The following is a 13,918-nucleotide window of genomic DNA, read 5'->3' as shown; positions in this document are numbered from 1 at the left end:
AGCCATGATTGGACCATGACTCCAGGAGACTTTTTCAGGTCCTTTTTAGAGACTTTTTTTTTTTGTTTTTAGGAATTTCATGATTCCAGGTACAAGCATGGCTTGGGGCAAATTTTTAAAATAACTGTAGGAGGTGCAGTTGAGTAATTAGGCCACGCCCCCCAAAATTGGACTGTATTCCTGTAGTGGAGTGGATTAGGATCAACCATAGCAAATTTGGTGCAGATTTACCTAAATATATGGAATTTAAATTAAGGTCTATAAAATACTTGAATAAAACAACCAAGTAAAAGTAAAGTTAACTGAACAGAAAATTACTTTGGTAAAAATAAATTTTACTGATGAGAAAACAACTCAAGTAAAAGTCACAAAACTGTTCACAAAAACTGGGAAAGTAAAAGTAAAAGTACTTCTACACACTCTGAACCAAACAGGTTCACATACAGCGACTTGTAAATTCTGCAGTGCTTCACTTTGAGAGATGGTGAGGACTACAACAAGGTGGGCGCGGCCTAATTAGACAACATGCTGCTGACATACATTTGGCTCCAGAGGTTTATAGTAACTAAGTACATTTACTTCCAAAGGTCATTTTCTGTTTATGTAATTTTACTTTTACTTAGTTTTTTTTCAAGTACTTTATAGACCTCTGATAGTGAGAGGTCATGAAGACACCTGTGACAACTCTGTGTTGGAGGAAGTCTGGACCCCTTTCATCCAAATTATTCAGTAGTATGACTGAGCCAAGCTGTAAGACCTCCTACTGAACTGATGTGACCCTATAAAATCAGCAGAGTTATTACCTGAATGTCTTGAGGTAAAAACAAAAAAAGTCTTAAGATACTGGGTCATTAAAGATAATTGAACAGTCATCCTTTAAAATATCCTGAAACCACAGCTTTTAGAGCATTTTATGAGCTAAAAGTTTTAATGAACTAAAATTCTCCATTTTGTCAGGACTTTATTAATCATAATGTATTAACAAGATGCAGTGTGATAAGTTTCTTTTTAGTTTTTTTTGTTCCATTTGTTTCATAGCTGACTGAACCACTGTGGTCACTGTGAGCTTGAGTATCCTGTCTCAATAACATAACAAAAGTTACATATTTTCATTCACTTAACTGAACACAGAGCAGACGTTTATTTTACAGTGAAGCTGTGTAAAACCTGCTGATGGTTATCAGTACACCATTTCACTGTGTTGGATATTTACAGGGTAAAATCTCAATTTTTGTTGTGACACTAATGGTGCGTTCACACCGAACGCGATTTCAGCGTCAGGAGCAGCAGGTTTACATACAAAGTCTATGGTGGACGCGCTTCAAGCAACGTCGGGAAGTTCTGCGGCGCCTCAAGCGCGATTAGAGCAGCGCGATTTGGACGATTTGGACGATCTGAGCGTCGAACGCTCAGATCGTCCAAATCGTCCAAATCGCTGAAGTTGGGAAATCTGAACTTTTGCAGCTCGACGCGCAGCGTCAACCAATCAGAGAGACTCCACTGTGTGACGTAGTGACATATTTTCCGACGGGACAGTTTACTGAATGAKGTCCACTAACCTGAAACAGACGGAGCTCCTGCTCTTTAGCTGAAATGAGTGCCTGCAGTCGTGTCCTGATCCGCAGCAATGCGTGACAGCGACTCATCAGACTGGAAAAATAGTCCTGAAAGTGAGCTGTGAGCCTCTTCTCTGAATTATCTGGTGAATTAATTATGAATTAATTATCTGATGAACGTGACACGTTCTGGCTGTCTGTAAATAAAGCAAAGCCACTTCCTCGTCCGACATTAGAGACCGACAGAGGAGGGAGGGGCGGGGCGGCTGTCGCCGTGCAGCGCAGCTGTCCTGCGTCTGACCTCAAAGTGCACAAGCTTCAAACTTCAGCGTTGGCTGCGATTTTGAAGCTGAAATCGCGTTCGGTGTGAACGCACCATAAGCTTTGTAACGTCACTAATCAGCAAAAAGTGCCTTTTGTCCCCTCTTGTAATACTGTATGTCTGTTAAGTAATTAAACTTATCAGAAGATAAATCTGAACCACGTTATGTCAAAAATATTTAGTCTTTATAGATCTGCATAAATTGTGACTTTAACCGAAACGTCACAGACCTGTCTATGTATTGTTTGTTGCCGATTTGGTCGTTTCTATACATAAAATACAAGTAACTAAGATTAGGGTGCAAAACATTTTGGAGTAGATCACCCAAAATTGATATAAAATGCTAAGTGTGAACAGGACTTAAAGAAAAAAAGAAAGCTATTGCTTTGATCAAATCAGCTGCCTCCTCTCCTCACTATATCTGTTTTTCCTCTTCTTTTAAATTGTTTGTTGTTTTTCTTCTCCTCACAGTGTCACTCTCTTCTTTATTTTCCCAAGTTGTTCTGCTTCTAGCTGCATTAAAACAAATAGGTAATTAAAATGTGCCTCAGGGGCAAACAGCCGCACAYACCAACCCCTATAGCTAGCCCACAGGCTCAGAGGCAAGACAAAAGTGAAGTGAAGGCTGTAACTCATCAAACACTTCACAAACCCAACTGCAGAACTACCTCATGCTCTGTCAACATGATGGAGCCCTAAGCTGAATTTACTTTGACAGGTTGCTTGGTGGGGATCCTCTTAGTGTGTTGTGTGCAGCAGATGATTTCCACAGTCACATTTTCAATTTCCCTGTGATGTAAGGAGCGCTAACTTAAGGCAGTAAGGTAAAAACTTGCTCTCTCAGTCACCTGCAGCGATGGAGGCCAGACGAACATAGTCAAAGCCCCTTTCCTCTGGTTCGTAGGGGTAGCTTTCCACCAAGCTGAGTCCTGCCAATACAGAAGAGAAAAACATCATACTGCATATATATCACTAACAAAAAAATACAACAAAAAAAAAATCACATTTTCTGCAAACATGCAGCGTGACCCCTAAATGACTGCTGAAATTTGTTAAAAAATATTGAAACAAAATTGTCAAACGTTAAGCAAGCAGAACAGAAGACATATTTCAAGCTCTGACAGATTCTATTAGATCTCACATAGCACATAATGTTATGACTTAAGTTTGACCCAAACAGCCATATGTGTAATTTTTCAACATAAAAAGGTTTTGGTTGAAGACTTCAGCATAAAATATGATATGCATTCCTCCAAAAACTGAAAAGTTGTTAATATTTTAATGAGAGAGATGAATAATTGCAAACCAAACTTATATGTCATTCATTTCAATACTAACAATGTTAAGGTTTGTTTCCCTGAGGTGAATATCACAGTGTTTAAGAGTCACTTGGTGTATTTTTTAAAGTCAGATTGCCTGCTAGCATTTATAAATATGYAAGGACAGTGTCTGTGTGATGTGAGTGTATGTGTGACTTCTGACATCAGGAGAACAGATCAGAAAGCATAATTTAATGCTGTTAACCCAGAAACACGAGATTCACATTACAAGATTTTTTCAACCAGAAAAAAAAAGGTTTTTGATTGTTCTATAAATCTTCCACAGCTGTCAGATTCTATCTTTGTTTATTTATGAAGTAAAACTCTTTCTGCAGTCACTGCTCTACTGAGGGTAAAAAGCAACTATCTGATGTAGGTGGAAGATTTTACTAATGCAACAGTAAGAGGTGCAGCATTGAGGAGAGATATTTCAGATCTTTTGGCACAAGCTGCTCATGCATTACTTTATGCTTTTTTCTACAAATGTTCTTGCACTGTTTGGATTTGCCATTATTCCAGAGTGCGTTTTTTCATCTATGACTACTTATTGTTTKTTTTATCTTATCCTCTCCCTGGGCTGCCACCTTATCGTGGTGGAGAGTTTTGAGTGTCCCAGTGATCCTAGGAGCTATGTTGTCAGGGGCTTCATGTCCCTGGTAKGGTCACCCAAGGCAAACAGGTCCTAGGTGAGGGATCAGACAAAGTGCAGCCCAAAGACCTCCCTTATGATGAACACAATAAATGGATTCAGTGTTCCCTCACCTGGACGCCGGTCACTGGGGCCCCACTCTGGAGCCAGGCCTGGATGTRGGGCATGTTGGCGAGTGCCTGGTGGCCGGGCTATTTGTCTATTTAGGGGTCCGTCGGATAGTCAAATCTCAGATTCAGGAAGAGCAGTGTGGTTTTGCATCATGGTTGTGKAACAGCAGACCAGCTCTTCACCCTCAGCAGGGTCCTGGAGGGTGCATGGGAGTTTGCTCAACCAGTGTACATGTGTTTTGTGGATTTGGAGAAGRYATTTGACCATGTCCCTTGGGGGCTCCYKTGGGGGGCACTCCGGGAGTATGGGGTACCAGGCCCGTTGATACAGGCTGTTAGGTCCCTGTACGACTAGTGCCAGAGCTTGGTCTGCATTGCCAGTAGTAAGTCATACTCATTTCCAGTGAGAGTTGGACTCTGCCAAGGTTGCCCTTTGTCACCGATTCTGTTCATAACTTTTATTTCTAGGCACTGCAAAGGTGTTGAGGGGATCCATTTTGGTGACCTTAAGATTGCATCTCTGTTTTTTGCAGATGATGTGGTCCTACTGGCATCATCAGATCATGAACCCCAGCTCTCACTGGAGCGTTTCGCAGCCGAGTGTGAAACGGCCGGGATGAGGATCAGTGCCTCCAAATCCAAGACCATGGTCTTGAGCCGGAAACCGGTAGAGTGCCTTCTCCGGGTYGGGGAGGAGGTCCTGCCCCAAGTGGAGGAGTTYAAGTATCTCTGGGTCTTGTTCAAGAATGAGGGAAGAATGGAGCGGGAGATCGACAAGTGGATTGGTGCTGCATCTGCAGTGATGCGGGCGTTGTACCAGTCTGTCATGGTTTACTGGTCAGTCTAYGTTCCTACCCTCATCTATGGCCACGAGCTTTGGGTAGTAACTGAAAGAACGAGATCGTGGATACAAGTGGCCGAAACGAGTTTTCTTCGCAGGGTGTCTGGACTCTCCCTTAGCGATAGGGTGAGAAGCTCAGTCATCTGGGAGGGACTCATGGCTCGTTCACACCGAGAGCGTTTTGAGCGGCAGGAGCTGCCAGTTTACATGCAAAGTCTATGGCGAACGCGCCTCAAGGGGTTGAGCGGCGCGGAAGGGGCGGCAGAGTGTTTTCCGAGCATGCGGTGCTCGCGGCAGCTGCYGCCGCTCGAGTTGAAAAATCTGAACTTTATCTGAACGTCGCCGCTCGCCGCGTCTCGACAACCAATCAAATCTGCTGTGACGTGGTGGCGAGGGGACGGATGTTCAACCCTGTGTGACGTATTATTGATGAGACGCAGAAACTCGAGAACTGGCGCGCATTCGTTTGCAAGTATGGAGGAGAAACTGATCGTTGCTGTGTTTTCCCATCCCGTTCGCCATTTCATCTGCCATTTTACCACACAACAACAAACCAGACCGGAAAAATAATCAAGACGCTCCTCCCACACCCCGACGCCGCTGCAGCTGCCGCTTCTCATTCCAGTGTGAACATACGTCCAAGCAGTGCGTCCAACTTGAGGCGTTTTGCGCGTTTTGGCAGCTCAAAACGCTCTCGGTGTGAACGAGCCATCAGAGTAGAGCCACTGCTCCTTCACGTCGAGAGGAGCCAGTTGAGGTGGCTCGGGCATCTGGTTAGGATGCCTCCTGGATGTTCCAGGCACGTCCCACTGGGAGAAGGCCCAGAGTAAGACCCAGGACATGCTGGAGGGACTATGGCTACGTTCAGACTGCAGGCAAATGCAACCCAAATCCTATTTTTTGCCCCATCCGACCCATATCCAATTTTTTTTGACAGTCTGACTGCGACAAATCTTTTCCAAATCCGACCCAGGCTGTTTCAGTATGTGGTTCTAAATCCGATATATATATATGATGTTTTCAAAGCGACTGCAGTGTGAACGCACATGTCACATTCCATCCGACTTTTTCATCAGTGAGGTGGGGGTGAGGGATCGATAAGTCACTAACCTCAAGTCACACTGTTTAAATTTGTCGTTCCATGACTTTACAGCTCCAAAACAGAAGTCCAGTTGCTTCGATCCTAAAGTTACTCGGTCGATACTTTATTTCCAGCTCGTTGTTTCGTTCAAAAATAAAAAGCTTCACTGGAGTATCCGGTCAGAGGCAGGTTCAGATATAAACACTGAACTTAACAAGCACGTCAGATAATTATTTAATCGGCTCTGATTAAACAACAACTTCAGATTCGATGTGCAAAATGTAGCATCCATGCTAGCTCTGTAAACAAACAAGCCTGCTGAATGAGACGTCATGTCTTTTACTGCGCATGCGAGTCACATCAGTGCTGTGTAGCGTTCACACTGGAGTCTGATGCAGGTCGCATTTAAAATGTAATGTGAACGCTCACGCCAAAAGATCAGATTTTTTCAAAAAGTCGAAAMTGAGCATTAAGACCTGCAGTGMACTATTCTATGTTTCTCGCCGGGACTGGGAACGCCTTGAGATTGCCCCAGACGAGCTGGCCCAAGTGGCTGGGAAGAGGGAAGTCTGGGTCTCTCTGCTTAGGCTGCTGCCCCCGCGACCTGATCCCGGATAAGCAGAAGAAAACGGATGGACRGACAGACTACTTATTGTAATGTCATCACACACAAAATTTAGGAACAGCTGCCACCTACCAGATAAACCTCTCCACCTACCAGGTAAACCTGGTTTACCTACAGAAACAGCTGAAGTCACTAAAAAATCAAAACACAATGTTGACCTTGAATGAGTCATTTGGTATCATATTTGACATATTGGAATGTAGATRAAAATGCTATGTTTACATTGGTCACATACCCGCCTTTCAGATTTGCATATCAACTTTTCTAGAAAACTATAAGCGTAACTTCTTTCCAATTGCACCATTTTACAGAGCTCAGGATAACTTTCTTAGGTTTGATTTCATAGTTTAAAATTTATTTAATTTCATTTATGTCCAAAATGGGGAACTGGTGTTTTATGGTAAGCATGAATTGCTGGGTTTACAGCCTCCTGGGCATTACAACAGCATGTAAAAGAAAAGGCCTCAAGAGGATTRTGGATCATGAGGGACAGGCAGTGGGTTTATGCTTTTTGGACACAGACTGGGAATAGATCACTCCCAGTCAGGATACTGGTTTACATTGTTTGAACACATTTGGAACATTGCTCCCATCAGTAAACTGTTTCATGGGGGACCMTTTTCCTTGCAGCACTGCTGAACGTTCATGGAGGAAATAGAGCAGCACACAGGGCAAGCTAGTGTCGTTGTTGGAGCAACCTTCTCAATAACAAGCCAGGTGGCGATTTCTCCGTCTACTCAAATGTCCACCGCTGCTTAAACTGATTGATAAAAAAATGTTCTATTTTTGCCATTGTTGAATGTATTTTGCACAGATAGACTTCATCTACATAGTAAATTTGCCCAATAACAAAATTCTTTGCTCAACTCTCCTCCTTCACAAATGCACCTGCCGCCATGTGCCCCCCACCCTACTGCTTACGTGATGCGAACCCAAAACGTGCAACTAACGCCTACAACCAGGGAAGGAAGAAAAGTCAGAGGAAGGACAAAACACAGACAGAGGTATAGTAAAAGAAAAAAAAACAAGATTTAATTTCTGTGTTGCAGAAAGAGAGTAACTTCAGCTGATTGCAGTCAGCTGATTAATAAGCAGCGTTTGAACAATTTAACATCAGCCTGAGCTGTGACTAAAAAAAAATTGTCAAAAACCATGATATAAAATTTTGGTCAGGCACTATCACTAATGATGTCTCCAAGTACATCAATACAGTAGATGTAAGCATTTGGAACATACGCTGTTAGAAACTCATCTTGTCATCTTWCACCCACTCTGTTAAGTATGCACAAAAGAAAAACTGCTTGAACCAAACGAAGAGAAAATATCTGAAAGAAATTGGCTTTGATTGACTGGCTAAAATGTAATCATTAGTCAGTCGATCAGAATATCATTAACTTTACACCAAACCTCCCTAATCTGATTTCTTTTGGAGGAATTTTGATTAAGCAGGAACATATCCTGTTCTGTGATTGAAATGTTTGCAGTTTATATTTCTTCTGATTTGACAATGYTTGGTTTATTCTAAAACTGGCTGCTTTTCATGTGAAACTAACAACTAGAAGAAACACTCATAAACACCCAACCAGAAAAACAACAAAATACACATACTGTAGTTGACATCATTAATCTCAGCTACACAGCATTTCAAGAAGAATCCTGAATGTAAAACCCAGGTTGTTGTTTTATCTGTACATCTGCAGGTCGTGTCTCACTGTCAGCCTCGTACGGTTACATATATTTTGTCGTGATGAAAGTGAGAGTGCCAGTTAAATTCCTGCGTTTGAATACCAGAGGATAATAAATAATGGGGTTCAGTGACAATCTCAGAAAAGAGCAACGGAAAGAAGTACAAAAATTATAAAGAATAATGTGTGTGGGTGGAATAATCCAAATCTGAGCTACAGTTTTACCTGTTTTTGACAAAATAATCACCCTTTTCATTTCATTTTGGAATCCGTTGAGTGGAGGTGTGGGCCTAATTTATTTCTACAAGCGTTTCCCAGCATTATACTATCCATGCTGCTGCCCACGCCACAATCAGCCATTATCTGTGTGCTAATGTCAGTCTCACCGTGCAGCACAGACTGATGGAGACTCCAGTAAATACTCAGGCAGTTCTTCTCCCTCTTCATTCCTCGTTTACACTGGCAGCCATGCAGAGGGGTGGACAAGAGCGCTGTCATTGCATTCTCACACTGGTTTCGCGCCCCGGGCCCCAGCTTCATGCTGCCATCTCCCGCCACACACTGCCTGAGGGTGCGCAGTCGTGGGCTGCAGGTGTCATCGCTGGAGCACGTGTCTCCGGCTCGCAGACAGTCCCTCCCGCCTGCAGAGAGAACCAGGCGTGGAACTCCTGGAAGATGAGACAAAAAGTGATATTCAGTCTGAGGAGACGGATCATCTTAGTTTAAYAGAGGCAATGAAACCACAGGATGAGAGTGAAATCTGATGAATTTAAAATTGATTTATTAACCTTTGCTTAGCCAGGAAAATCCSATTGAGATCACAGATCTCTTTTTCAAGGGAGGCCTCGGCCTGAAGGCAGCCCAACCAAGATGTTTTTGGAGTGTGGGAGAAAACCAGAGCACACTGAGAAAATCCACGCTAACATGCAAAAAACATGCAAACTCCACAAAAGACCCTACATATAAAGTGGGGACCAAATCTGGATCATCTTGCTGTGAGGCATCTATAGGCGTAATTTGCGGAGGGGTTAGGGGGGTTATGACCCCCACAATAATTTGATCCAGTCAATATAAGTCCCCCAATAAAATGACATCATTTGCTCAAACACAATAGAAATTAACTGATTAAATACTCTCTTGTTGTCTTTAGGTAACTTTGACCTGATTTAAAAAAAATTACGATGTCATATTTGTAGGTTCAAACATAACTGCTGAAAATGATATGCAGGGTTTTAGAACACAAGCCCCCGAACGGTAGACCTAAAGTTACGCCCTTGGAGGCATTGGTGCTAACCGCTGAACCTTCTGGCTTTCACTCTTTTTTTTGTGACCATGTGAAAAGTTCAAAAGTTTTATTGTGGTATTTATTCTTCTGTCATTGCAATAAATCCACATAGCAGACAGGTGTGGGTCAGATCTGATGTCTAGCTAGCACTTCTTGCTAACTGCTGGCATGGCAAGTGGTTTGTCAACCAGATGTAAGCCAGAGCTAGCAGTGATGGTATYGTTTTTATAATGGCATGTCACAACTGGTCCAGTTGTGGTTTGTTTTATGTGGTGCTGGCCCATGCATGAACCACCTCTGGAACTGTGCCAGAACTAGGCCAGACATATGYGGAAATTTTAAACAGGTTTTGCTACAGAAAGGTGAAAGTGGACGATAGTGTTTTTGCTAATGTATGTGTGTGTTGGTGTGTGTGTTACTAAAATACCTTGATGGACAGATTTGAATGAAACTACTATAACTCATCACTGAATCGCCTCTAAAACTGACTGACTAAATGACCAAACACAAAAAGCTMGAAATCAGTCAAATTTACAGATRCTGACCTAAAAYTTTGGTTGCAGCTGAACATGAACACACACACCCCCAACGCATAATTTGAGCTTGAATTGTTGCACAGAAACTCTTTTCAAAAAGTAACTAAAAAGGTCAGCTGTGCTTGACTCTGATTGCCTAAAGCTGGTCTGCAGATTATCTTCTGAATACAGCAAATCATTCAAACTACAAACTATCTGCATAATTAAATACCAACTTCCTGTTTACAACCAGTGACAGAATCCATCTGAAATATATTCCTCTGAGTAATGTAAGTGCATTCTGTTCAAGCTTTTTAATTTTAATTGGCCACTGACTACTTTGGTGAAAAACTAATGTTTTTGCAGCCATTGACATGGTTATTATAAAATATGATCATTAGCATTGCATTGAGCCGCAGTGTGAAATCTGTGTGGTAATCTGTCCCTCAGCAGTTTATTATATCTTTAATAATAGATACTTAACACACACACCACCACCACCCGACAAACACACACACACATACACACGCTCCACAACTGAGCCCCAAAAACAATGCAGCAGGATTTGAATGATCGATCCAAAAAATAGTAGTTGTTTAATGTATGATGAATTTGATTAGATAGATTTTGTGTTTTTAATCATAGTTTTTAGAGAGGAACCAGTATCAGCAGTTCAGAGGTGTACGAGAATGGGAACCAGTATTGACTTGCACAACCAGGGTGTTTCTTGTTTCCAAAAAACAACTAATGTRGCAGAAATTTTATTCAGAGCCACACTAAACATAATCATTTCCATCAACATTCTCACACAAACTCTTTCTAATGTAATAAGATAATACAATATCTATCAATTTAAAAGATCGTGCATCTGTAAAAACGTGTTACAGTGTATTACACTGTAAACATATGGCCTAGTAATAGCAGAATACATTTAAACATTTTACATTTTAATGCATTRAAATGTGTAATATGTGAGCTAAATAACACAAAAAGTTTGCAAAGGAGGCTGCATTGATTTCACCATCAGTTACTACCTGTTTTGCWTTTCAGCACCATTTGAAAATGATGCAACACAAATATTGCCTATTCTGAATAACTGAAGAAAAAATAGTCAGTACTTGACAGATTTTTAGAAAATACGCTCCAAATAATTTCTGTGACACTGACTATTGATGAGACGTCAAGTGCAGTGAGTTGGTTCTGCAATCAMTTATGAATCAGATTTGATTTAATCACCATTTTTCGAGTGACACGACGTGAAAGATTGTCCTGGCTAAGGCTTGATCATTTTCTGTCAGCAGAYCAATAATAACTTGGCTTAAATTGTAGAACAGATAAGTCACATATTGACACAGAATCTTTAGATTTAATGTAGATTCATAGTTGATGTTTGCTGCACATGTGAATGTAATGTAATGTAATGTAATGTAATGTAATGTAACTTCCCAGCAGGAAACATCTCAATCTTTCAAAAACATAATCTGGTATCAGGCTGTCAATAAAAGCCTTGACTAGGAGTGGGCAATCCTGGTCTTCCAGGGTCACTMCTGCATGTTTGACTTGTTTCCCTGCTCTGTCACACTTGCTTCAGTGACTGACTTGCTTCTTCAATTTCTGCAGAAGCCTGTTAATCGCCCATTCATTCAAATTAGATGTGATGGAGCAGAGAAACATCTAAAGCATGCAGAATAGCTGCCCTTGAGGACCGGGTTTACTCCCCCCAGTTTAGACAGACAGAGGTGAACTCTTTGTGAGATTGTTTTGTTACACTTATACTTTCATACTGAAAGTACGTATTTACTACTACTAATGTAGGAAACCTCTCTTGGATGAGGTCTTGAAAGGAACTTGTATCTTAACCATCAAACGTTGTAGCAACATACTAGTAACAGACAGATGGATGGATGTCATCCTCTGATTATTTTGTGCTAAAAAACAGCATAGTGAGATGCAAATCAGGATATATGTCTACAGTCAATACACTTTTGGCTGCTACAGCAAAGCAATCTCAGGAAATACAAAACAAGTAAAACTCAATTAATTTAAACAGAATGAGCTCAAATTTGGTGTGTTGGCAGCTCAGATTGATCCTTACTCTGAGAATTAATTCACTGCACAAGATTTGTKTTTAAAAATTTTACCAACAACTATTGGAATAAACTCTGTCTGTTGGTGAAATATCTTATCAATCATTGTAGGATGTTAATGATCTTTTTCAGCAAATATTCATTGAAATCTAGAACAGATTTTGGACTAAACCCAATTCAAGACGTCTGGCACAGCTGTAAGAAAATTTCAGCCAGATTCACAAAKATTGAACCCAATATTTTGTTGAGGTAGTACTTTGACATCTTCCCACACATTAGTTTGACAATTTTACTTTGAACCTTGGCATGTATCGCCAACCCTAATTGTCTGTCAGCAAAATATCTCATGAACCACTGCATGGATTTAAAGGACACTGTCAGAAAGCAATTATTTACTATAGAACTGATTCACTTTTGGAGTCAACCCAGTTCAACTGGCTGACTGCAACATCTTAAGGTCTTGTCACAGTCTGACGTTTGGGACAACTTATGCTGACTAATGAAAATTTTSTTGACTATTTTACTTGTATCAGCTASTTATTCGATCTARTTGTTAGYGTTRCAGTATGTATAGGTCCAAAAGAAGCTTACAGTAGATTKTTTTTAAATTCCATCTTCAGCTTAGTCATCTTTAGTGTTGGACAAACTTTTCATAAGTTCTCTAAAATGTTATAGTGTGACAGGGACTTAATAACATGCTTCGGATGTTATCATCCATTAAATGGACGTTATTAGCCGTTATCAGTCCCATACAATGGCTTCAGACTGGCTTCAGACTGTCCCGACCGCCACCTAGTGGGTTCTCCGTCCCATAGAATGGCTTCAGACTGTCAGCTGGTTAGTATGAGGCATAAAACCACTAAGGTTTTTTTATGCAATCTGGTTAATATGAGGCATAAAACCACTAAGGTTAATTTTAGAGAAAATGAGATCAGCTACAATAAAGTAGACCGGACTCCGGCGGTAGATGATTGTTACATTCCAATGTATATGGCACTGGTAACCCACTAGGGGGCACTGTTGGGACAGTCTGAAGCCATTCTATGGGACTGATAACCGCTAACAACGTCCATTTAATGGACTGATAACATCCGAACCAGCTGACTTAATCAGCAACAGTAAATGCAAAATGGCAAKAACTCAGTAGATTTTCCATACTGACTTAAAAATATTGGTTTTAGTCTAAAAATCAGGCATGAAAGGCAGCAAAAGATTAGCATTCCTTCAAAAAATACTAGGTCCTTATAATTTTTTTATTTGTGCAAATGGTGCAGGTTGGAACAGATACTGTATGTGGGTGGTGCTGTATGTGTTGGTCTTCTGATACTGAAGGTGGAGCAGAAAGACACCTTGAAGCAAGATTTGTTTCACTAATTTTCATGGGAATAAACTGGCCGCTGTGAGCGGTGACACTGCAAATTCTATTAAATTGCAACTAATCCACTGTGGAGAGAGGTTTGATATTTGTATGGAAAATTAAGCAGCACTTGAGATAGCAAGGGATAACTGTTTGCCTGGAAACAGAGCTCCACCACAGCGGCAGTTCAAAGACATGCAGTCAAAAACCAATTAGCAGATATCGGCTGCCTTGTCATTCAAATGTGTTTCATCCTACATGGTATCATACTGCAGTAAATAATTTGTTTTTCACTCTCTCTCCCTCAGATGTTTTGTTTCTCCTGAAAACCTTCCTATCACCCTTTTCCACTTGTGGTTTCCCCCCCTCATCTTTCACCTGGCATAATTCAAGGAGCAGGCTGTGAGTTGAAAGGAAGTTTTCTGAATGAAACAACACACACACACACACACACACACACACACACACACACACACACACACACAC

The 13,918-nt window shown here is 41.2% G+C and overlaps 1 protein-coding gene across 1 annotated transcript in view; it reads right to left on the bottom strand.

Moving 5' to 3' along the window:
• gfra4a (GDNF family receptor alpha 4a) overlaps positions 1–13,918 on the bottom strand; it is a 228,059-nt gene that overhangs the window by 48,232 nt on the left and 165,909 nt on the right. The window contains exons 3-4 of the mRNA XM_014017074.1: positions 8,575–8,856; positions 2,727–2,807 (exon numbers count right to left, since the gene is read on the bottom strand). Of these exons, the coding sequence (XP_013872528.1) occupies positions 2,727–2,807; positions 8,575–8,856 (363 nt within the window). The remainder of the gene's footprint in view (positions 1–2,726; positions 2,808–8,574; positions 8,857–13,918) is intronic.

Source organism: Austrofundulus limnaeus, unplaced genomic scaffold (genome assembly GCF_001266775.1).
Source record: "Austrofundulus limnaeus strain Quisiro unplaced genomic scaffold, Austrofundulus_limnaeus-1.0 Scaffold160, whole genome shotgun sequence".
In the NCBI taxonomy this organism is placed as follows: Eukaryota; Metazoa; Chordata; class Actinopteri; order Cyprinodontiformes; family Rivulidae; genus Austrofundulus; species Austrofundulus limnaeus.
Note: the sequence above shows the minus strand (reverse complement) of the source record. Positions and strands in the feature narration are given on the sequence as shown.